Genomic DNA, 24,976 nt, shown 5'->3' on the forward strand with positions numbered 1-24,976 from the left:
ATGTATCTTACATTATTATATATAACTGTATCCTAACATGCTATACATGACTGTAATAAGATATGATCTGTAACCACCAGCATACCTTACCACCAGAGGTGCACTTGCAAGAGACAGGTATATAAGCACAGGTCTCAGGCAAGTGCAGCATTCCAGAGCTGTGAAATAAAAGGTGCAGGTCCAGAGTGACCTTGACTTCACTACATGCCTCGTGTGAATCTGTACTGAGGGGACAGGACTTTACAAGTATAGGCCCAACCTGCTCAACCTATCTTCATAAGTCAACCCCTTCATCTCAGGAATCAACCTCGTGAACCTTCTCTGAACAGCTTCCAATACAAGTATATCTTTCCTTAAATAAGGAGACCAAAACTGAAGGCAGTGCTCTAGGTGTGGTCTCACCAATAGTTATAGCAGGACTTCCCTGCTTTTATACTCCATCCCCCTCGCAATAAAAGCCAACATTCCATTTGCCTTCCTGATTACTTGCTGTACCTGCTTACTAACTTTTTGTGTTTCATGCACAAGGACCCCCAGGTCCCTCTGTACTGCAGCACTTTGTAACCTCCATTTAAATAATAATTTGCTTTTTTATTTTTCCTACCAAAGTGGATAACCTCATACATTTTCCCACATTATATTCCATCTGCTAAATGTTTGCCCACTCACTTAGCCTTTCTACATCCCTTTGCAGAATCTTTGTGTCCTCCTTGAAATTTGCTTTCTCACCCATCTTTGTGTCATCAGCAAACTTGGCTACATTACACTCGGTCCCTTCATCCAAATCATTAATATAGATTGTAAATAGTTGAGGACCCAGCACTGATCCCTGCGGCACCCCACTAGTTACCGTTTGCCAACTGGAAAATGACTCATTTATCCCGACTCTCTGTTTTCTGTTAGTTAGCCAAACCTCTATCCATGGTAATATATTGCCCCCAAACCAGTGAGCCAAAATATTTGAGGCCGAGCAACATGAGGAGAAATTAGCGCAGGTGACCAAAAGCTTGGTCAAAGAGGTATGTTTTAAGGAGCGTCTTGAAGGAGGAGAGAGAGAGGTAGAGGGGTTTAGGGAGGGAGTTCCAGAGCTTGGGGCCCAGGCAACAGAAGGCATGGCCACCGATGGTTGAGCAGTTATAATCAGGGATGCTCAAGAGGGCAGAGTTAGAGGAGTACAGATATCACGGTGGGGTGGTTGTGGGGCTGGAGGAGATTAGAAAGATAGGGAGGGGCGAGGCCATGGAGGGAATTGAAAACAAGGATGAGAATTTTGAAGGCGTTGCTGAGCCGGGGGCCAATGTAGCTCAGCGAGCACAGGGGAGATGAGTGAGTGGGACATGGTGCAAGTTAGGACATGGGCAGCCGAGTTTTGGATCACCTTTAGTTTACGTAGGGTAGAATGTGGGAGGCCAACCAGGAGTGCGTTGGAATAGTCAAGTCTGGAAATAACAAAAGCATGGACGAGGGCTTCGGCAGCAGATGAGCTGAGGCGGGGTGGAGACGGGAGATGTTAGAGAGGGGGGAATAGGCGGTCTTAGTTATGCTGTGGATATGTGGTCGAAAGCTCATTTCAGGGTCAAATATGACACCAAGATTTCAAACAGTCTGGCAAAAGTCGATATCTTCAAAATAGAAAGAGGAGAGGGGGAGAAGAGGTAGTGTCGATGCAATGAGGGTTTTGTGACAGGTGATGATCATGGAACAGTCAGAAGTAGCTCATTTCTGAAGTACGGGTAAGTATTCGCTTTATTCAGGATCTGCTTTATTAAGATTCCTCCTGCAGCCCCGAGCACCATAAGCTGCTGGCCCGATCGATGGTTCACCGCGCGCCCACTCTGTGTGTGGGGCATTTCTGCGCACACATTGGCTGCCTCGTCAGCCTGTGGAACAGTTCATCACAACCCTTCAAATGGAATTCATTGGCTCTGAATTTCTTTGCAACGTTCTGAGAACACGGAAGGCACTATATAAATGCAAGTTTTTCTGCAACAATTTTCCCTTCCCCCTCAGCAGGAGTAGAATTTCCACAAATTGCCACCACTTTCTCAACAGAGAATGTCTCAGAAAATAATACACCTTCATCATTCCTCTGTCACCACCCCCCCTCCACAAAGCATTCTCTCATTTGTTCATTTGCCTCCTTAACACAGGAAACCAGACCAGCTGCCACATGCACATTCAGCTTCCAGGCATCTTTAAACTTGGCAAACCACGAAGAATAAACTGTGCTTAGAATGCTAACAGTGTGACTAATAGTGGCATTAAGAGTGTCAGCCATGGCTCAGTGGGCAGCACTCTCACCTCTGAGTCAAAAGGTTGTGGGTTCAAGTCCCACTTCAGGGACTTAAGCAAATAATCTAGGCTGACACTCAAGTGCAGTACTGAGGGAGTGCCGCACTGTCGGAGGGGCAGTACTGAGGGAGTGCCGCACTGAGGGAGCGCTGCACTGTCGGAGGGGCAGTACTGAGGGAGTGCTGCACTGTTGGAGGGGCAGTACTGAGGGAGTGCCGCACTGTCGGAGGGTCAGTACTGAGGGAGTGCCGCACTGTCGGAGGGGCAGTACTGAGGGAGTGCTGCACTGTCGGAGGGGCAGTACTGAGGGAGTGCCGCACTGTCGGAGGGGCAGTACTGAGGGAGTGCTGCACTGTCGGAAGGGCAGTACTGAGGGAGTGCTGCACTGTCGGAAGGGCCGTCTTTCAACGGTAAACCGAGGCCCCGATTACGGTTTCAGGTAAACATAAAAGATCCCATGGCCCACTATTTTGCAGCAAAGTAGGAGAGTTCTCCCAGTGTCCTGGCCAATGTTTAGCCCTTAATCAACACAAAAAAAAGGACTATCTGGTTATTATCACATTGCTGTTTGTGGGAGCTTGCTGTGTGTAAATTGGCTGCCGTGTTACCTACATTACAACAATGACTACACATTAAAAGTACTTCATTGGCTGTAAAGCGCTTTGGATGTCCTGAGGTTGTTAAAGGTGCTATCTAAATGTCTTTCTTTTGTATGATTAGAGAAATATCAGCATTCCAGCTGATGCTACATTTAATGACCCCCCTGGAAAGTTTGTGTTGTGTTTGGAGGTTGGCTGAGGACCGGATTGAACTCTCCTGTGATGCCCCTCTCGGCATTGGCGGGGAACCCGGCGATCTGAGCTACTGAGATGTACACACGAGGAATGGGCACTGCTGCACTCCGCCAGTGGGTCTGCACCTGACCTGCACTCAGTAACCACAATAGAAAATAGAAAAAACAAGAATAAAAGGTGTTAGAGTTAGGGTTAGGGACAGAATGCTCCCATTCCCCAATCAAAATGGCTAAGTTCTGCCCTGGGAACTGTACAGGTTTATATGGAGTCACTGATATCGGGCCCAACAGATCCCTGCACACACTTCCGCACCAGACGAGCCTCCTCCCAGCCCTCTTCACCTCCTTCTGTTCCTTCCCCCCCCCCCCCCCCACCCAGTACATATCTAGCCTCCCTTTATTGCTTGCTGTTGTCTGGAGTGATTCCACCTCTCACTGAAGGGAGATGTTTCATTGCCCTCATCTTTGGTTATTTTGATGCTTGTGTACTTAAGGCCTCGTTCACAAAGTATCAACTGTGAAAATAAGAGTTAAAAAAGCTCATACATTCTTTAAAAAGGTCCAATAAAAGCGTGGTGCTGCACTTAGTGACGAGATAAATGCTTAACCCTGTCACAGGTTTTTAAGTAGTGTGAAAAGGGAATGATTTTGTAAGTCGGCCTTGAAGTTTTGTGTGTGCGTATTTGAAAGCACAGTTGTTGTAACACGCTGTCATTCGCCAGGTCTTGCAAAGCCAGTTCTGTTGTTCTGGCGAGGAGCCAGGACTTGCACACTTTGATCGAGCTCGATATGGCAAACGCACATACCAGTGGCACATTCTGCCGGAGCTGGGGGGAGAATGTTCAAACTAACGACCCGAAGGAAGGAGCAATGGTAACCTGTCTGCTCCGTTGTAACGTGCTGGACATGTTTGTCATGCTGGGGAATAGTTAGACTTTCCAGGTCAGTTAACATGCCGAAACACCAGCTGCTGCAGCTGAGTGTGGCCATGGACAGGAAAGCTGCTTCTCGCCACCGATACTGGGCTGATGATGTGAGTACAACCTTATAATTATATCAGTAGGTTTCAATCACTAACTCTCTCTGTTTGCAAAAAGTGTACCTTTTAGGTGGAGAGTTACATTCTTTTAAAGTATTTGAGGAAGTATTTAGTATACTTGCACGCTTTTGTTGTTCTGTCCAAGGCTTTCGTCTCTTGCTGCACTGAACGTTGATTAATATCGGGCACTCACTGAACGTTGGTAGCTGGGCACACACTGAACGTTGATAGCTGGGCACACACTGAACGTTGATAACTGGGCACTCACTGAACGTTGATAACTGGGCACACACTGAACGTTGATAGCTGGGCACACACTGAACATTGGTAACTGGGCACTCACTGAACGTTGATAACTGGGCACACACTGAACGTTGATAGCTGGGCACACACTGAACATTGATAACTGGGCACACACTGAACGTTGATAGCTGGGCACTCAGTGAACGTTGATAACTGGGCACACACTGAACGTTGATAACTGGGCACACACTGAACGTTGATAGCTGGGCACACACTGAACATTGGTAACTGGGCACACACTGAACGTTGATAGCTGGGCACTCACTGAACGTTGATAACTGGGCACTCACTGAACGTTGATAACTGGGCACTCACTGAACGTTGATAGCTGGGCACTCACTGAACGTTGATAGCTGGGCACACACTGAACGTTGATAGCTGGGCACTCACTGAACGTTGATAGCTGGGCACACACTGAACATTGGTAACTGGGCACACACTGAACGTTGATAGCTGGGCACTCACTGAACGTTGATAACTGGGCACTCACTGAACGTTGATAACTGGGCACACACTGAACGTTGATAGCTGGGCACACACTGAACGTTGATAGCTGGGCACTCACTGAACGTTGATAACTGGGCACTCACTGAACGTTGATAGCTGGGCACTCACTGAACGTTGATAACTGGGCACTCACTGAACGTTGATAGCTGGGCACTCACTGAACGTTGATAGCTGGGCACTCACTGAACGTTGATAACTGGGCACTCACTGAACGTTGATAGCTGGGCACTCACTGAACGTTGATAACTGGGCACTCACTGAACGTTGATAGCTGGGCACACACTGAACGTTGATAGCTGGGCACTCACTGAACGTTGATAACTGGGCACTCACTGAACGTTGATAGCTGGGCACTCACTGAACGTTGATAACTGGGCGTGCTTGTTTTTATGAAATAATACAGCTGAATGATGTGTTACTTAAAAGGGATCAGTATTTAAATCTTTCTTTGTTCTACGGAACATTTTCCAACTGATTTGTAAAGGCTTCTGAAAACACTCACAATTGTCTTGTAAATTAATGATGGGAAATTATAAGCCATTCTGCCAAAGTTCTCTCGGACTGACAATTGTTTGGTTTCCAATGTGGGTGGTAAATCTCTCATAATATATAATCCACCTAAAAACACTCACTTGACAGAAAAGTACAGTTTAAAGAGGTGGAAAAGTCTAAGGGATTGTTGTTCAAATATTCAAATCAAACAGCAAAAATACACAAATATACCTCCCACGGTTATTAAAATACTGTCCACACTCTGCTTCCACCTACCATTTCAGTTCTCCTTCAGATGAGCAAGTCTCCATCCCAACTGTAGGAGCTTGGTGGGAAACCAACTACTGCAGCTCGATTGTTGTAAACGGCCATGTTTTCCCAATGTGTCGGATTATTATGTAGGCAGGACCATCCCAGCATTCAAGGCAGCATTGAAAGCCCTGCATTAAAACTACTTACTGACCTCCCATGATGTTGCGTATGGATAAAAATTAAAGAACAGTAGCGAGGCACCAAGAATCTTCTTTCATGAAGGTTCATCCTAACTCGCACCAAGTCCCGCTCGCCCATCCCCCGCTCCGTGCTCGCTGCCCGTGTCCTAACTCGCACCAAGTCCCACTCGCCCATCCCCCGCCCCACCCCGTGCTCGCTGCCCGTGTCCTAACTCGCACCAAGTCCCACTCGCCCATCCCCCGCCCCGTGCTCGCTGCCCGTGTCCTAACTCGCACCAAGTCCCGCTCGCCCATCCCCACCCCCCGCCCCGTGCTCGCTGCCCGTGTCCTAACTCACACCAAGTCTCGCTCGCCCATCGCCCCCCCCCCCGCCCCGTTTTCGCTGCCCGTGTCCTAACTCGCACCAAGTCTCGCTCGCCCATCCCCCCCCCCCGCCCCGTGCTCGCTGCCCGTGTCCTAACTCGCACCAAGTCCCGCTCAATCCCCTCCCCCCGCCCCCCCCCATGCTCGCTGCCCGTGTCCTAACTCGCACCAAGTCCCGCTCACCCATTGGCCCCTGTGCTCACTGACCCACACTGGCTCCCGGTTAAGCAATGCCTCAATTTTAAAATTCTCATTCTTGTTTTCAAATCTCTCCATGGCCTCAACCCTCCCTATCTCTGTCCTCTCCTCCAGCCCCACAATCCTCTGCGTTCGCTGCGCTCCTCCAAGTCTGCCCTCTTGAGCATTCCCGATTTCCATCACTCTACCATTGGTGGCCGTGCCTTCAGCCGCCTGGGTCATAAACTCTGGAACTCCCTCCCTAAACCTGTCTGCCTCTCTACCTCTCTCTCTCCTTTAAGACACTCCTTAAAAGACATGGATTTAGAAAGCTACGGATTAATCAAAGACAGTTCGCGTGGATCCAAAATTGGCTCAGAGACAGGAAGCAAAGGGTAATGGTTGATGGGTGTATTTGTGACTGGAAGGATGTTTCCAGTGGGGTTCCGCAGGGCTCAGTACTGGGTCCCTTGCTTTTTGTGGCATATATCAATGATTTAGATTTGAATGTAGGGGGTATGATTAAGAAGTTTGCAGATGATACAAAAATTGGCTGAGTGATTAATAATGAAGAAAGCTGTAGACTGCAGGAAGATATCAATCAACTGGTCAGGTGCGCAGAAGGATGACAAATGGAATTCAATCTGGAAAAGTGTGAGGTAATGCATTTGGGTAGAGCTAACAAGGCACGGGAATACACATTAAATGGTAACACACTGGATAAAAGACCAGGAAAGATGTGACTGCACTAGAGAGGGTACAGAGGAGATTCACGAGGATGTTGCCTGGACTGGAGAGTTTTGGCAATGTGGAAAGATTGGATAGGCTGGGATGGTTTTCTTTGGAACAGAGGAGGCTGAGGAGAGACCTTATTGAGGTGAATAAAATTATGAGGGGCCGAGATAGAGTGGATAGGAAGGACCTATTTCCCTTAGCAGAGGAGTCAACAACCGGGGGCCATAGATTTAATGTAATTGGGGAAGGGTTTGAGGGGAAATTTCTTCACGCAGAAGGTGGTGGGGGTCTGGAACTCACTGCCTGAAAGGGTGGTAGAGGCAGAAACCCTCACCACATTTAAAAAGTATTTGGATGTGCGCCTGAAGTGCCGTAACCTACAGGGCTACGGACCGGGAGCTGGAAAGTGGGATTAGGCTGGATAAATCTTTGTCGGCCGGTGCGGACACGATGGGCCGAATGGCCTCCTTCTGAGCTGTAAATATCTGAGTGGGTGGAGAGACTGTTCTTGGGAGGGGGCCTCAGAACAGGTATTGGAAAAAAAATAAGTGGGTTTCAGATATTTATTAGCCATGTTGTGCAAAAAGGATATTTGAACCAATGAGCGTGCTTCATGCCTGATGGGCCTTTTGCTGTACTCTGTAGAATCTCTCGCTCTGTGAACACAAACTGGAAGCATAACTTCAGTTCTACACATAATCTAGGGCTGCCCAGTGAGAGGGATGAGGAGACAGAGAGGGATCAGGAGACAGATGCTGCCAATCCCACAGGGTAGGCTGGCTGAGAAGAGAAATACAGAAAGAAGGGAGAGGGGAATAGGACGAGACAGAAAGGAGAATTATAACGGGGGAAGAGCATACATTAAAGGCGTCACCGCAGGGCTGTGCGACACAACTTGCATTCCTCTTTTAGCCATGTTTTCTGTTTCCTCCTTCCTCTTGTCCACCAGTTTCTCATCGCCTCTCCTGCTGGCTCCGCACGATTCGATCACCTTCCGTTATCTCACTCAAGGCGTTGCTTTTCCCGTATGAGCAGAGCAACTGAACCATGGTGCCAGACTATTCAACTTGGGGGAGGCCTCACTCACAGCGAGACGGATTCTGCCCTCGTCCCACAGCAGCATGCCGGCACTTTCAGGGGCCCCAATCAGGAGAGGGAACTCTCCCTGATCTTCTTCATAAGAACATATGAACATAAGAATTAGGAACAGGAGTAGGCCATCTAGCCCCTCGAGCCTGCTCCGCCATTCAAAAAGATCATGGCTGATCTGGCCGTGGACTCAGCTCCACTAACCCTTAATTCCCTTTTTGGTTAAAAATCTATCTATCTGTGATTTGAATACATTCAATGAGCTAGCCTCAACTGCTTCCTTGGGCAGAGAATTTCACAGATTCACAACCCTCTGGGAGAAGAAATTCCTTCTCAACTTGGTTTTAAATTGACTCCCCTGTATTTTGAGGCTGTGCCCCCTAGTTCTAGTCTCCCCGACCAGTGGAAACAACCTCTCTGCCTCTATCTTGTCTATCCCTTTCATTATTTTAAATGTTTCTATAAGATCACCCCTCATCCTTCTGAACTCCGAGTAAAGACCCAGTCTACTCAATCTATCATCATAAGGTAACCCCCTCATCTCCGGAATCAGCCGAGTGAATCGTCTCTGTACCCCCTCCAAAGCTAGTATATCCTTCCTTAAGTAAGGTGACTAAAACTGCACGCAGTACTCCAGGTGCGGCCTCACCAATACCCTATACAGTTGCAGCAGGACCTCCCTGCTTTTGTACTCCATCCCTCTCGCAATGAAGGCCAACATTCCATTCACCTTCCTGATTACCTGCTGCACCTGCAAACTAACTTTTTGTGATTCATGCACAAGGACCCCCAGGTCCCTCTGCACCGCAGCATGTTGTAATTTCTCCCCATTCAAATAATCTTCCCTTTTACTGTTTTTTTTTTCCAAGGTGGATGACCTCACATTTTCTGACATTGTATTCCATCTGCCAAACCTTAGCCCATTCGCTTAACCTATCCAAATCTCTTTGCAGCCTCTCTGTGTCCTCTACACAACCCGCTTTCCCACTAATCTTTGTGTCATCTGCAAATTTTGTTACACTGCACTCTGTCCCCTCTTCCAGGTCATCTATGTATATTGTGAACAGTTGTGGTCCCAGCACCGATCCCTGTGGCACACCACTAACCACCGATTTCCGACCCGAAAAGGACCCATTTATCCCGACTCTCTGCTTTCTGTTCGCCAGCCAATTCTCGATCCATGCTAATACATTTCCTCTGACTCCGCGTACCTTTATCTTCTGCAGTAACCTTTTGTGTGGCACCTTATCGAATGCCTTTTGGAAATCTAAATACACCACATCCATCGGTACACCTCAATCCACCATGCTCGTTATATAGTCAAAGAATTCCAGTAAATTAGTTAAACATGATTTCCCCTTCATGAATCCATGTTGCGTCTGCTTGATTGCACTATTCCTATCTAGATGTCCCGCTATTTCTTCCTTAATGATAGTTTCAAGCATTTTCCCCACTACAGATGTTAAACTAACTGGCCTATAGTTACCTGCCTTTTGTCTGCCCCCTTTTTTAAACAGAGGCGTTACATTCGCTGCTTTCCAATCCGATGGTACCTCCCCAGTGTCCAGAGAATTTTGGTAGATTCTAACGAATGCATCTGCTATAACTTCCGCCATCTCTTTTAATACCCTGGGATGCATTTCATCCAGACCAGGGAACTTGTCTACCTTGAGTCCCATTCGTCTGTCCAGCACTACCCCCCTAGTGATAGTGATTGTCTCAAGGTCCTCCCTTCCCACATTCCCGTGACCAGCAATTTTTGGCATGGTTTTTGTGTCTTCCACTGTGAAGACCGAAGCAAAATAATTGTTTAAGATCTCAGCCATTTCCACATTTCCCATTATTAAATCCCCCTTGTCATCTTCTAAGGGACCAACATTTACTTTAGTCACTCACTTCCGTTTTATATATCTGTAAAAGCTTTTACTATCCGTTTTTATGTTTTGCCCAAGTTTACTTTTGTAATCTATCTTTCATTTCTTTATAACTTTCTTAGTCATTCTTTGCTGTCGTTTAAAATTTTCCCAATCTTCTAGTTTCCCACTAACCTTGGCCACCTTATACGCATTGGTTTTTAATTTGATACTCTCCTTTATTTCCTTGGTTATCCACGGCTGGTTATCCCTTCTCTTACCGCCCTTCTTTTTCACTGGAATATATTTTTGTTGAACACTATGAAAGAGCTCCTTAAAAGTCCTCCACTGTTCCTCAATTGTGCCACCGTTTAGCCTGTGTTCCCAGTCTACTTTAGCCAACTCTGCCCTCATCCCACTGTAGTTCCCTTTGTTTAAACATAGTACGCTCGTTTGAGACACTACTTCCTCACCCTCAATCTGTATTACAAATTCAACCATACTGTGATCACTCATTCCGAGAGGATCTTTTACTAGGAGATCGTTTATTATTCCTGTCTCATTACACAGGACCAGATCTAAGATAGCTTGCTCCCTTGTAGTTTCTGTAACATACTGTTCTAAGAAACAATCCCGTATGCATTCTATGAATTCCTCCTCCAGGCTACCTCGTGCGATTTGATTTGACCAATCGATATGTAGGTTAAAATCTCCCATGATTACTGCCGTTCCTTTTTCACATGCCTCTAATTCCCCAAGCCCAGGGGTGCTGAGGAAAACACTCGTGGCCTACCTCTGCCTGAATAAGATCTGCTACTTCAGCCTAGATTGGGGATGCAGTCTGAGAGCTTCCTGGCCTCTCTGTGGCTGAGCTCTCAGCTACCCAATGCCTTAAACACATAACTCAGCAAGCGTTGCCGTGTTTTATTTTTGATACGAATGGATACGTTTGGCCTGAATATTCACAGATTCGCATCAGCAGCAGAAGTGCGACCAAGCAGGGACTCCCTACTCCTGGTCCAGTTAGAGGGACCCCGACTCCTGGTCTTGCTAGAGGGACCCCTACTCCTGGTCCTGCTAGAGGGACCCCGACTCCTGGTCCTGCTAGAGGGACCCCGACTCCTGGTCCTGCTGGATTGTCCGAGGTCAGAGGGGAAGCTTCTCATTCTAACGTTGAAGGCTGATGCAGACCAAGAGGTCGCAGTAGTTGGATGGACTTGCGAGAGGCATCAAGAAACTGAAGAATTGAAGGAAGCCACGTTATTGCCTGATTGTAGTGGAAGGTGCAGTGATTGAGTCATTGTACTGTGATAGAGCATTGAGGGCTTACAGTCTGCAGCAAGACATTCAATGTAGAGGACTGAATGAAGGAAGTCATTGATTGGAAGAGAGTGGGACAGAACCTTGGTTAATTGAAAAAGTCAGAGATTGGGTCATCAGCAGAGATGGAGCAGCCTAGCAGGAATCTAGATGGTGATGGGAGATCATTTGAGGATGATTTGTTTGGACAGGGACAATACCAGGTTCTCCCAAGGCAATGACACCAGTCCCTGGAATATTTCAGATTAGTGCCCTCGAGCTGTATAACCTGAGCAACCTGATCACCAGGTTGGTGAAAATCATAACGACATTCATGAATTGAGTCAGAGTAGAATTGAGTCCTGCAGACTGTGAAGATCCTCATAGGAGTGTTACACTCGGCCTTGCTATCCCAGAGCCAAACGGAGCAAAAGGGTCACCACGGAAGCGATCCCATGAGGTCTGTTGGAAAGTGTAGATATGCAGATGGGTTGAGGACAAGATCAGACTTGATTGTGATGTCCATCATGGGCAAACTCTCCAGGCTAAGCAGCCGCATGAAGAATGGCCTCTTGGCCGAGGTACGAGATGCTGCCAATCGCGGAAATATGTCCTTGTCATCACTGTCAGAAAAAGAGTAAAAAAATATCGGTACTAAGATCTTTGTGAGTGTAGGAGGAGAGCTAACAACAGACGTCATTATGAAACGACATTGTAATATTTCTAATAACACAATCTCCTGGGTTAAACAGCAAAACGTGTTTAAGGATAAATTCTGTGGGCCTCCCTCGGTGATTGGAGAATCAGGTGTGCCTGATCTATGTTGCTCCCGGTTTTCCAGGTGCGTGAACCTCTGCTCCGACCCACACTCCATCACTCAAACCTCTGCAGTGAGAGGCTCTCCTTGCACAATGTGCCTTTCGTACAGACTCATCCACTGTGCTACTCTTCCTTCAAACTGATATTCTGTTCTCTCTTCTCCCCCTCAGAACACTGACTTCTTTGAAATGATTGAAAAGATGCAGGTAAGTTGCTGCTCCAACTCCTTGGTGAATCATTTGTCAAAATTTTTAAAAACACACATGCATTAGTTCTGTGTAATATCTTTGACTTGCATTTGGGTGCGTGACTCTCTGTCATAAACTTTGCAAAAACTATTATACAGGATGGTTTTTCTAGCAAATAAATGGGTTAACAATTTTAGCATCTAAAGTATGATAGTGCAGCAGCCATATTTATTGATAGTGTGCGGATAGGGCACACGCACCATCATTTAATGGTCGGCTTGTGTCTGCGATTTGCCAGCTCCTGGTTTCCAAAGGCCCAGAATTCCAGCATTAAATCAGGGACTCGCTTTTCCCAGCCAGCAGTGATGGGGCGGGGAGACGCCTTATTTTAACTGAAACTTTCCCCCTCCCCTTCCTTCCCTTCCTCCCTTCCACCCCTCCCCCCTCCCCTCCCCACCCCCAAGTCCTGGATTCCCTTGTGTGATTTCGCCCTCCCCCCCCCCCCCCTAACCTCCCCACCTTCCCCCCCCCTTCCCCCCCCCTAACCTCCCCACCTTCCCCCCCTCCCCCCCCCCCCAAGTCCTGGATTCCCTTGTGTGATTTCGCCCTCCCCCCCCCCTAACCTCCCCACCTTCCCCCCCCCCTCCCCCCTCCCTAAACTCCCCACCTTCCCCCCCTCCCCCCCCCCTCCCTAACCTCCCCACCTTCCCCCCCCCCCCTTCCCCCCCAAGTCCTGGATTCCCTTGTGTGATTTCGCCCTCCCCCCCCCCCCCTAACCTCCCCACCTTCCCCCCCCCCTTCCCCCCCAAGTCCTGGATTCCCTTGTGTGATTTCGCCCTCCCCCCCCCCCCTAACCTCCCCACCTTCCCCCCCCCCCCCCCAAGTCCTGGATTCCCTTGTGTGATTTCGCCCTCCCCCCCCCCCCCCTAACCTCCCCACCTTCCCCCCCCCCCCCCCCCCAAGTCCTGGATTCCCTTGTGTGATTTCGCCCTCCCTGTGAACAGTCTGCTGATCCCTAGCCGCCTAATTATATGTGACTAAGGGCCAGTACAGCCTGGATTTACACTTGCAATGCACAAGGGATCAGTTATCAGTTAGAATGGGAAATAGAACATCCAGCTGTTGCCAGGATCATCAACAACATGCATTTATATGGCGCCTTTAATTTAGTAAAATGTCCCAAGGCGCTTCACAGGAGTGTTATCAAACAAAAAAAATAAATTTGACACCGAGCCACAATAGAAGAAATTAGGGCAGGTGACCAAAAGCTTGTTCAAAGAGGTCAGTTTTAAGGAGCGTCTTAAAGTAGGAGAGAGAGGTAGAGAGGCGGAGAAGTTTAGGGAGGGAGTTCCAGAGCTTGGGGCCCAGGCAACAGAAGGCACGGCCACCGATGGTGGAGCGATTATAATCAGGGATGCTCAAGAGGGCAGAATTAGGGGAGTGCAAACATCCCGGGGTGGTGTGGGGCTGGGGGAGATTCCAGAGATAGGGAGGGGTGAGGCCATGGAGGGATTTGTAAACCAGGATGAGAATTTTGAAATTGAGACTGGTGGAAGTGGAGGTGTTCGTGAGCTTGAAGCCTGCTGACAGTTTGAGTCGCGCTTACGGCCTCTTGGAAAGACTTATTGGAGAGATTTTACTGGCCTACTGTCTAGACAGCTTACTTCTGAGGGCCAGTTGGAGTGAGAGAGTACCGGGAGATTTGAACACCCTCCTCCACCCACAGTTAGGGCTTCTGAGTAGCAGGTAGGTCCTGCCATATGGTATACCCACACTGCTGTGTCTGTGTCTATGGAGAGGATGGTCTCACTCACTGTTTCTGGCACTGCGGTCCTTTCAGGCAGCCAGAGAGGATCCTGAATACCAGCCAGGGTGACACATGCATCTATTTGTCAGGTGACGGGTGCACTTTTCAGGAGAGCTGGGAAATCTATCCAGTTTTGTAGCAGTAAGAGGCGGCCATCCCGTTATGTGGTGTTGCCTTTTTCCCCCAATGTCACGGTGAAATAAATGCCATCCACATTGCTTTGCAAGCTCCTATAGTTAACTTCTTCAACTACTTAAAGAAATGGCTTCCACTCTCTAACTGTGCCAACTGTGTGCAACAACATGCAAAGAATAAATGCAACATTTTGTTAAATGTTGTTACAAAGCAGTCATCCTCAATTCGGCCCTCCCTGATCTATTTAAGGAATCAATTCCTGGCTTGTTGGACGTGCTGCCTGCTCCCATGGATAATGACCCCAGTAACAGTTGCATCAACAGCGACAGAGATATGCTACAACGAGGCACAATCCTCAACCAGAGAGGTCATTGAGAAGACCATTGCTTCTTAAAGCCTTCCGCAACCATGCCGGCTTGGGACAGGTTGTGAGACATGGTCGGGCCTGGACACGTGCAGCCTGCTGTGCCTGACATTGTTTCACCATCCAAGCACCTTCCAGGGGAGGTGGCCCTTGTTGTTTGAGGCTGAGGCGCACCAGGGAGAGCGTCCGGATGCAAGGGGCATCAAAGCACGTCTCACCACTGCCTTAACTCCATCTCCCTCACCATCAAATAAAAGCCTAACCCTTTGATCCAGTACCCATGCTGGGACACCACAACACAGCAGCTCGCTACCCCCATATGGACGTGCCAGCAATAATTGCCTGATTGAATCAGTCACCCTGAATTAAGTGCACCCTCTCCGGCGTGCCTCTAATCTCCATGAACAACAAAATACGACATAAGGGCGCACTCTCTCTCAATACTAGAAATTCCAAAGTGAACAGAAGCGCCTATTCCATCTTCACACCACTCTTCCCCAGGGGCTTCCTTTCACCTGTTCTTGTGCTCCACCACGGCGCAACCTGAGAGCCATTATTGGCCGAGATGGTTAACTGCTCCTGTTCTACACAAAAACTCCTGGGATGGACGTTGCCTGCTTCTCATGGCAGCTTGGTCCGAGGAGGGAGCAGCTGTTTGCTGCACCACTGGAACTTATTCCTGGGCAGTGGGTGACCCCGTCCCCTCGGTGCCGGTGGTTAGAGCTCGAAGTGGGGGGAAGAAAGCCTGGCGTGTGCTGTTGCCCTCAGAGATGGCAGCCTCCAGCAGGAGCCCTTCAGCCATCACCATTCGGCTAGACCTTGGGTCTGTACCCCCACTGACCAATGGGGTGGCTGGTCTCATGGTCACTATCAGAGCCTAAAGGCTCAGAGAGACAGCAACATGCGACCCAGCTCCTGCAGTCTGGAAGCCCGTACGCAGAACGTGATCCAATCTGTCTCCTCCTTCCACCCGAGCTGCAGTCCGTGCGTCAGTGGAAGGAGGTAGCAACTGGTTCCTGCCCACTTCTTAGATGAGGGGCTGTTTCAGATTCCTAAGAGTTTCATTAATGTCTGGAACAAAGCAAAGCTTCTCATGTTGTAGAAAGTGAGGGGTGTAGACTCCAGTCACACCCATCGGTTGCTTCACATCCTGAGAGACTGCCATCACAGCCTGGATGATGCTCCTTGTACATCTTCCTTGTCAAGCGATGAGTTCTGGGCCCACACTTCAGACCATGGGCCGTCTTCTCCTCTGTCTCTGCTGGGCAGCTGACATAACCTTACTCGTTCCCCACTCCTCCGCCTCCCTTGTGCTCTGTGGATCACTGGATTCCACATCCTCACGAACACTAATTCTCCCCAGGTGTAAGTATCTGAGCTGGGGTATGGGTAAGATGGAGGTGCTTTTGATAGGACAGGATGAGAATTTTGAAATTGAGGCATTGCTTAACCTGCAGCCAATGTAGGGCAGTGAGCAAAGAAGTGATGGGTGAGTGGGACTTGGTGCGAGTTAGGACACGGGGCAGTGAGCACAGGGGGTGATGGGTGAGCGGGACTGGGTGCGAGTTAGGACACGGGGCAGTGAGCAAAGAAGTGATGGGTGAGCGGGGCTGGGTGCGAGTTCGGACACGGGGCAGCGAGCACAGGGGGTGATGGGTGAGCGGGACTGGGTGCGAGTTAGGACACGGGGCAGTGAGCACAGGGGGTGATGGGTGAGCGGGACTGGGTGCGAGTTAGGACACGGGGCAGCGAGCACAGGGGGTGATGGGTGAGCGGGACTCGGTGCGAGTTAGGACACGGGGCAGCGAGCACAGGGGGTGATGGGTGAGTGGGACTCGGTGCGAGTTAGGACACGGGGCAGCGAGCACAGGGGGTGATGGGTGAGCGGGACTTGGTGCGAGTTAGGACACGGGGCAGTGAGCACAGGGGGTGATGGGTGAGTGGGACTCGGTGCGAGTTAGGACATGGACAGCCGAGTTTTGGATCACCTCTAGTTTCCTTAGGGTAGAAGGTGAGAGGCCGGCCAGGAGTGAGTTGGAATAGTCAAGTCGAGAGGTAACAAAGGCACGGATGAGGACTTCAGCAGCGGATGAGCTGAGGCAAGGGGTGGAGACGGGCGATGTTAGAGAGGAGGAAATAGGCGGCCTTAGTTATGCTGCGGATATATGGTCGTAAGCTTATTTCGGGGTCAAATATGACACCCAGATTGTGAACAGTGGGGTTCAGCCTTGGGCAGAAGTTGGGGAGAGGGATGGAGTCAATGGCTAGGGAACAGAGTTAGTGGCAGGGACCAAAGACAATGGCTTTGGTCTTCCCAATATTCAACTGGAGAAAATTACTGCTCATCCAGCACCGGATGTCGGACAAGCCATGTGGCAATTTAGAGACTGTGGATGGGTCGAGAGAAGTGGGGGTGAGGTCGAGCAGGGTGTCGTCAGCGTACTTGTGGAAACTGACGCTGTGTTTTGTGATGTCGCCGAGGGGTAGCGTGTAGATGGGAAATAGGAGAACTGGAGAAAATTGCAGAGACAGAGTGGGCAAGGCCATGGAGGGAATTGAAGCAGAGGCTGAGGATTTTAAACTTAATGAGTTAAGGAACGAGGAGCCAATTTGGGTAGCAATAATGGGGGATGGGCAAGCAGAGCATCCTGTAGGATAGGAGACGTGTGGCAAGAAATTACATCAGGTTAAGTGAAAGTAGATACATTCTGTCTTCTCGGAGGAGCAGGAGACTTCTCCCGGGCCCCATGAAAATAATCTGGACTGCTGCTGCCCCACCCCAAGGCCAACGACAACCCCCAACCTCTCACCCCCGACCCTTCACCCCTTAACACCCCAACCCCAACCCCTCACCCCCCAACCTCTCACCCCCCCAACCTCTCACCCCCCAACCTCTCACCCCCCCACCCTTCACCCCTTCAGACCCCAACCCCAACCCCTCACCCTCCAACACCTCACCCTCCAACCCCTCACCCTCCAACCCCTCACCCCCCAACCCCTCACCCACCAACCTCTCACCCCCCCACTCTTCACCCCTTCACACCCCAACCCCAACCCCTCACCCTCCAACCCCTCACCCTCCAACCCCTCACCCTCCAACCCCTCACCCTCCAACCCCTCACCCTCCAACCCCTCACCCTCCAACCCCTCACCCTCCAACCCCTCACCTCCCGAACCTCTCACCCCCCAACCTTTCACCCCCCCAACCTTTCACCCCCCCAACCCCTCACCCCCCAACCTCTCACCCCCCAACCTCTCACCCCCCAACTTCTCACCCCCCCCCAACCTTCACCCCTTCACACCCCAACTCCTCACCCTCCAACCGCTTACCCCCCCCAACCCCTCACCCCCCAACCTCTCACCCCCCAACCTCTCACCCCCCAACCTCTCACCCCCCAACCTCTCGCCCCCCAACCTCTCGCCCCCCAACCTCTCGCCCCCCAACCTCTCGCCGCCCCCAACCTCTCGCCGCCCCCAACCTCTCGCCGCCCCCAACCTCTCGCCGCCCCCAACCTCTCGCCCTTCACCCCCCCCTACGCTTCATCCCCTCACCCCCCCCTCACCCCCCCACCTCCTCACCCTCCTCACCTCTCATCCTCTCACCCCCACCCCCAACTCCTCACCCCCCCCCCCCCACCCTATGTGCCCTGTGGGTGGCATGACAGTCTGTGGGCCACCCGATGTTGAGCCGGCCTGAATCTGGTGCACTGCCTGGCGATGCCCGTTTGCTGCTCTCGGCCGGTGCCTCAGTGGCTCCAGGCTCTTTGCCCACGGGAACGGGCGTGCTGCCACACACATCACCTGCCAGCCGCTCAGAGGGTAAAATCAACTCCTTTGTATCCGTCATCGCAGCTGCTGATCTGCAATGCAAAGTATAGTTTGAATAGGGATATGTTTGCTTACACTTTGCTGTGGCATGCTGTGCTATGATTGATCAGCTTCTTTGTTTTCTCTCCCTCCCTTCCCTCCTGTGTGGCGTTACCGTCCAGGGATGCAGAATGGATGAACAGAGATGCCCTCTTCCACCACCTCTTAAAGTAGGTGCAGTCCGCTGCTGTTTCCTGCCAGATTTGTGGTCTAATGCTTTCTAAGATAACTCTAATCACATTGCCATTAAATACACTGTAGTTAAGGGTGGATCAACATGTTCTCAAGCTCCCTGGCTTCACAAACACTTCTGACTGAGCAGTTGCCATGGTTGAGAGATGGGAGGGGCACCTTTGGTCTGGTGACTGGGGTGGGGCAATGGTGTGTGTAATTTCAGTTACCCTCTGCCATGGACTGTCACAACCCAGGTTTGTACGTGAGATTTGCCACGTGGTGAGTTTCCAATCACAGCTGTATTGAGGGAGGGGAAACCCTTTGCTCAGCGAATGAGGTTAAATCGGAACCGCAGCCTCTTGGGTCGCTGCTGTTCACCTGTCAGCGGCCGGTTGTAGTGTTGGACTAAACCTAAGAACTGGTCTACAGAAAAGAGAAAACAATGATTATGAAATTCTTAATTTTCTTTTCATTCCTCCTCTGGGTGTGGGCATCGCTGGCAAGGCTTATGTATTGCCCATCCCGAGTTAGCCAAATAAATTGAGTGCCTTGCTCAACTGTGTCAGGGGGCAGGTAAAGAGCTAATCACATTGCTGTGGGGCTGCAGTCACGTATCGTTGAGGGCAGCAGCAGCCAAGTTCACGGCACCGTGGCTGGCTCTGCTGCACAGGAGGGCAGGAAAAAGAGTGGGAGAACGATAGTGATAGGGGATTCGATTGTAAGGGGAATAGATAGGTGTTTCTGCGGCCGCAACCGAGACTCCAGGATGGTATGTTGCCTCCCTGGTGCAAGGGTCAAGGATGTCTTGGAGCGGGTGCAGGGCATTCTGAAAAGGGAGGGTGTACAGCCAGTTGTCGTGGTGCACATTGGTACCAACGTTATAGGTAAAAAAAGGGATGAGGTCCTACGAGACGAATTTAGGGAGCTAGGAGCTAAATTAAAAAGTAGGACCAAAAATATATTCCAGTGAAAAAGAAGGGCGGTAAGAGAAGGGATAACCAGCCGTGGATAACCAAGGAAATAAAGGAGAGTATCAAATTAAAAACTAATGCGTATAAGGTGGCCAAGGTTAGTGGGAAACTAGAAGATTGGGAAAATTTTAAACGACAGCAAAGAATGACTAAGAACGCAATAAAGAAAGGAAAAATAGATTACAAAAGTAAATTTGCGCAAAACATAAAAACAGATAGTAAAAGCTTTTACCAATATATAAAACGGAAAAGAGTCACTAACGTAAATGTTGGTCCCTTAGAAGATGAGAAGGGGGATTTAATAATGGGAAATGTGGAAATGGCTGAGATCTTAAACAATTATTTTGCTTCGGTCTTCATAGTGGAAGACACAAAAACCATGCCAAAAATTGCTGGTTACGGGAATGTGGGAAGGGAGGACCTTGAGACAATCACTATCACTAGGAGGGTAGTGCTGGACAGGCTAATGGGACTCAAGGTAGACAAGTCCCCTGGTCCTGATGAAATGCATCCCAGGGTATTAAAAGAGATGGCGGAAGTTATAACAGATGCATTCGTTAGAATCTACCAAAATTCTCTGGACTCTGGGGAGGTACCATTGGATTGGGAAGCAGCTAATGTAACACCTCTGTTTGAAAAAAAGGGCAGACAAAAGGCAGGTAATTATAGGTTGGTTAGTTTAACATCTGTAGTGGGGAAAATGCTTGAAGCTATCATTAAGGAAGAAATAGCGGGACATCTAGATAGGAATAGTGCAATCAAGCAGACGCAACATGGATTCATGAAGGGGAAATCATGTTTAACTAATTTACTGGAATTCTTTGAGGATATAACGAGCATGGTGGATAGAGGTGTACCGATGGATGTGGTGTATTTAGATTGTCAAAAGGCATTCGATAAAGTGCCACACAAAAGGTTACTGCAGAAGATAAAGGTACGCGGAGTCAGAGGAAATGTATTAGCATGGATCGAGAATTGACTAGCTAACAGAAAGCAGAGCGTCGGGATAAATGGGTCCTTTTCAGGTTGGAAATCAGTGGTCAGCGGTGTTCCACAGGGATCGGTGCTGGGACCACAACTGTTTACAATATACATAGATGACCTGGAAGAGGGGACAGAGTGTAGTGTAACAAAATTTGCAGATGACAGAAAGATTATTGGGAAAGCGGGTTGTGTAGAGGACACAGAGAGGCTGCAAAGAGATTTAGATAGGTTAAGCAAATGGGCTGAGGTTTGGCAGATGGAATACAATGTCGGAAAATGTGAGGTCGTCCACCTTAGGGGGGAAAAAAAACAGTAAAAGGGAATATTATTTGAATGGGGAGAAATTACAACATGCTGCGGTGCAGAGGGACCTAGGGGCATGAATCCCAAAATGTTAGTTTGCAGGTGCAGCAGGTAATCAGGAAGGTGAATGGAATGTTGGCCTTCATTGCGAGAGGGATGGAGTACAAAAGCAGAGAGGTCCTGCTGCAACTGTGCAGGGTATTGGTGAGGCCGCACCTGGAGTACTGCGTGCAGTTTTGGTTACCTTACTTCAGGAAGGATATACTAGCTTTGGACGGGGTACAGAGACGATTCACTCGGCTGATTCCAGAGATGAGGGGGTTACCTTATGATGATGCATTGAGTAGACTGGGTCTTTACTTGTTGGAGGTCAGAAGGATGAGGGGTGATCTTATAGAAATATTTAAAATATTGAAAGGGATAGACAAGATAGAGGCAGAGAGGTAGTTTCCACTGGTTGGGGTGACTAGAACTAGGGGGCACAGCCTCAAAATACAGGGGAGCCAATTTAAAACCGAATTGAGAAGGAATTTCTTCTCCCAGAGGGTTGTGAATCTGTGGAATTCTCTGCCCAAGGAAGCAGTTGAGGCTAGCTCATTGAATGTATTCAAATCACAGATAAATAGATTTTTAACCAATCAGGGAATTAAGGGTTATGGGGAGCAGGCGGGTAAGTGGAGCTGAGTCCACGGCCAGATCAGCCATGATCTTTTTGAATGGCAGAGCAGGCTCGAGGGGCTAGATGGCCGACTCCTGTTCCTAATTCTTATGTTCTTATGTCCTCATGTAAAATTATTAATCTCAGGATTGCTACCAGTGCCACGTGCTAGTCAGAGTAGGAATCACAGGACAGCTCAGATGAATACGTGGCTTGAGCAGTGGTGCAGCAGGTTGGGATTCAAATTCCTGGACATTGGAACCGGTTCTGGGGGAGGTGGGACCAGTGTAAACCGGACGGTCTGCACCAGGGCAGGACCGGAACCAATGTCTTTAGGGGAGTGTTTGCTAGTGCTGTTGGAGAGAAGTTAAATAATACAGCAGGGGGATGGGAACCTCTGCAAGGAGACAGAGGGAAGTAGAATGGGGGCAGAATAAAAGATAGAAAGAGGAAAAGTAAAAGTGGCGGGCAGAGAAACCTAAGGCAAAAAGGGCCACATGACAGCAAAATTCTAAAGGGGCAAAGTGTGTTAGAAAGACAAGCCTGAAGGCTTTGTGCCTCAATGCGAGGAGTATTCGGAATAAGGTGGACGAATTAACTGCGCAGATAGCAGTTAACAGATGTGATGTAATTGGCATCACGGAGACAGAAGAACATAAGAATTAGGAACAGGAGTAGGCCATCCAGCCCCTCGAGCCTGCTCCGCCATTCAACAAGATCATGGCTCCAGGGTGACCAAAGCTGGGAACTCAACATCCAAGGGTATTCAACTTTTGGAAGGATAGACAGAAAGGAAAAGGAGGCGGGGTGGCATTGCTGGTTAAAGAGGAAATTATTGCAATAGTAAGAAAGGCCATTAGCTTGGATGATGTGGAATCGCTATGGGTGGAGCTGCGGAATACCAAGGGGCAGAAAACGCTAGTGGGAGTTGTGTACAGACCACCAAACAGTAGTAGTAAGGTTGGGGACAGCATCAAACAAGAAATAAGGGATGCATGCATTAAAGGTACAGCAGTTATCATGGCGACTTTAATCTACATATTGATTGGGCTAACCAAACTGGTAGCAATGCGGTGGAGGAGAATTTCCTGGTTTTCAAGACCAATATGTCGAGGAACCAACCAGGGAGCTGGCCATCCTAGACTGGGTGATGTGTAATGAGAAAGGACTAATTAGCAATCTTGTTGCGAGACCCTTTGGGGAAGAGTGACCATAACATGGTAGAATTCTTTATTAGGATGGAGAGTGACACAGTTAATTCAGAAACTAGGGTCCTGAACTTAAGGAAAGGTAACTTCGATGGTTTGAGGCATGAATTGGCTTGGTTGACTGGCAAATGATACTTAAAGGGTTGATGGTGGATAGGCAATGGCAAACATTTAAAGATCACATGGGTGAACTTCAGCAATTGTACATCCCTGTCTGGAGTAAAATTAAAATGGGGAAGGTGGCTCAACCGTGGCTAACAAGGGAAATTAAGGATAGTGTTAAATCCAAGGAAGAGGCATAGAAATTGGCCAGAAAAAGCAGCAAACCTGAGGACTGGGAGAAATTTAGAATTCAGCAGAGGAGGACAAAGGATTTAATTAAGAAGGGGAAAATAGAGTACGAGAAGAAGATTGCCAGGAACATAAAAACTGACTGCAAAAGCTTCTATAAATATGTGAAGAGAAAAAGATTAGTGAAGACAAACGTAGGTCTCTTGCAGTCGGTTTCAGGTGAATTTATAATGGGGAACAAAAGAAATGGCAGACCAATTGAACAAATACTTTGGTTCTGTCTTCACGAAGGTAGACACAAATAACCTTCCGGAAGTACTAGGGGACCGAGGGTCTAGTGAGAAGGAGGAACTGAAGGATATCCTTATTAGGCGGGAAATTGTGTTAGGGAAACTGATGGGATTGAAGGCCGATAAATCCCCGGGGCCTGATAGTCTGCATCCCAGAATATTTAAGGAAGTGGCCCTAGAAATAGTGGATGCATTGGTGGTCATTTTCCAACATAGGGATCAGTTCCTATGGACTGGAGAGTAGCTAATGTAACACCACTTTTTAAAAAGGGAGGGAGAGAGAAAGCAGGTAATGATAGACCGGTTAGCCTGACATCAGTGGTGGGGAAAATGTTGGAATCAATTATTAAGGATGAAATAGCAGCGCATTTGGAAAGCAGTGACAGGATCGGTCCAAGTCAGCATGGATTTATGAAGGTGAAATCATGCTTGACAAATCTTCTGCAATTTTTTGAGGATGTAACTAGCAGAGTGGACAAGGGAGAACCAGTGGATGTGGTGTATTTAGACTTTCAAAAGGCTTTTGACAAGGTCCCACACAAGAGATTGGTGTGCAAAATACTGACGTGGCTAGAGAACTGGTTGGCAGACAGGAAGCAGAGAGTTGGGATAAACGGGTCCTTTTCAGAATGGCAGGCAGTGACTAGTGGAGTGCCGCAGGGCTCAGTGCTGGGACCCCAGCTCTTTACAATATACATCAATGATTTGGATGAAGGAATTGACTGTAATATCTCCAAGTTTGCAGATGACACTAAACTGAGTGGCGGTGTGAGCTGTGAGGAGAATGCTAAGAAGCTGCAGGGTGGTTTGGACAGGTTAGGTGAGTGGGCAAATGCATGGCAGATGCAGTATAATGTGGATAAATGTGAGGTTATCCACTTTGGGGCAAAAACGCGAAGACAGAATATTATCTGAATGGTGGCAGATTAGGAAAAGGGGAGGTGCAACGAGACCTGGGTGTCATGGTTCATCAGTCATTGAAAGTTGGCATACAGGTACAGCAGGTGGTGAAGAAGGCAAATGGTATGTTGGCCTTCATAGCTAGGGGATTTGAGTATCGGAGCAGGGAGGTCTTACTGCAGTTGTACAGGGTCTTGGTGAGGCCTCACCTGGAATATTGTGTTCAATTTTGGTCTCCTAATCTGAGGAAGGACATTCTTGCTATTAAGGGAGTGCAGCGAAGGTTCACCAGACTGATTCCCGGGATGGCTGGACTGACATATGAGGAAAGACTGGATCAACTGGGCCTTTATACATTGGAGTTTAGAAGGATGAGAGGGAATCTCATAGAAAGATACAAGATTCTGACAGGACTGGACAGGTTAGATGCGGGTAGATTGTTCTCGATGTTGGGGAAGTCCAGAACCAGGGGTCACAGTCTTAGGATAAGGGGTAGGCCATTTAGGACTGAGATGAGGAGAAACTTCTTCACGCAGAGAGTTGTTAACCTGTGGAATTCCCTGCCGCAGAGAGTTGTTGATGCCAGTTCATTGGATATATTCAAGAGGGAGTTTGATATGGCC

At 48.8% G+C, this 24,976-nt stretch overlaps 1 protein-coding gene across 8 annotated transcripts in view; it reads left to right on the forward strand.

The window, feature by feature from the left end:
* The window catches only part of rap1gapa (RAP1 GTPase activating protein a), a 662,183-nt gene that overhangs the window by 538,273 nt on the left and 98,934 nt on the right, over positions 1-24,976 (forward strand). For all 8 annotated transcript variants that reach the window (XM_070860652.1, XM_070860653.1, XM_070860655.1 and 5 more), the window contains 2 exons: positions 12,384-12,419; positions 18,697-18,744. In XM_070860652.1, the coding sequence (XP_070716753.1) occupies positions 12,402-12,419; positions 18,697-18,744 (66 nt within the window). In that variant the 5' untranslated portion in view covers positions 12,384-12,401. The remainder of the gene's footprint in view (positions 1-12,383; positions 12,420-18,696; positions 18,745-24,976) is intronic.

Source organism: Pristiophorus japonicus, chromosome 18, assembly GCF_044704955.1.
Source record: "Pristiophorus japonicus isolate sPriJap1 chromosome 18, sPriJap1.hap1, whole genome shotgun sequence".
Classification (NCBI taxonomy): Eukaryota; Metazoa; Chordata; class Chondrichthyes; family Pristiophoridae; genus Pristiophorus; species Pristiophorus japonicus.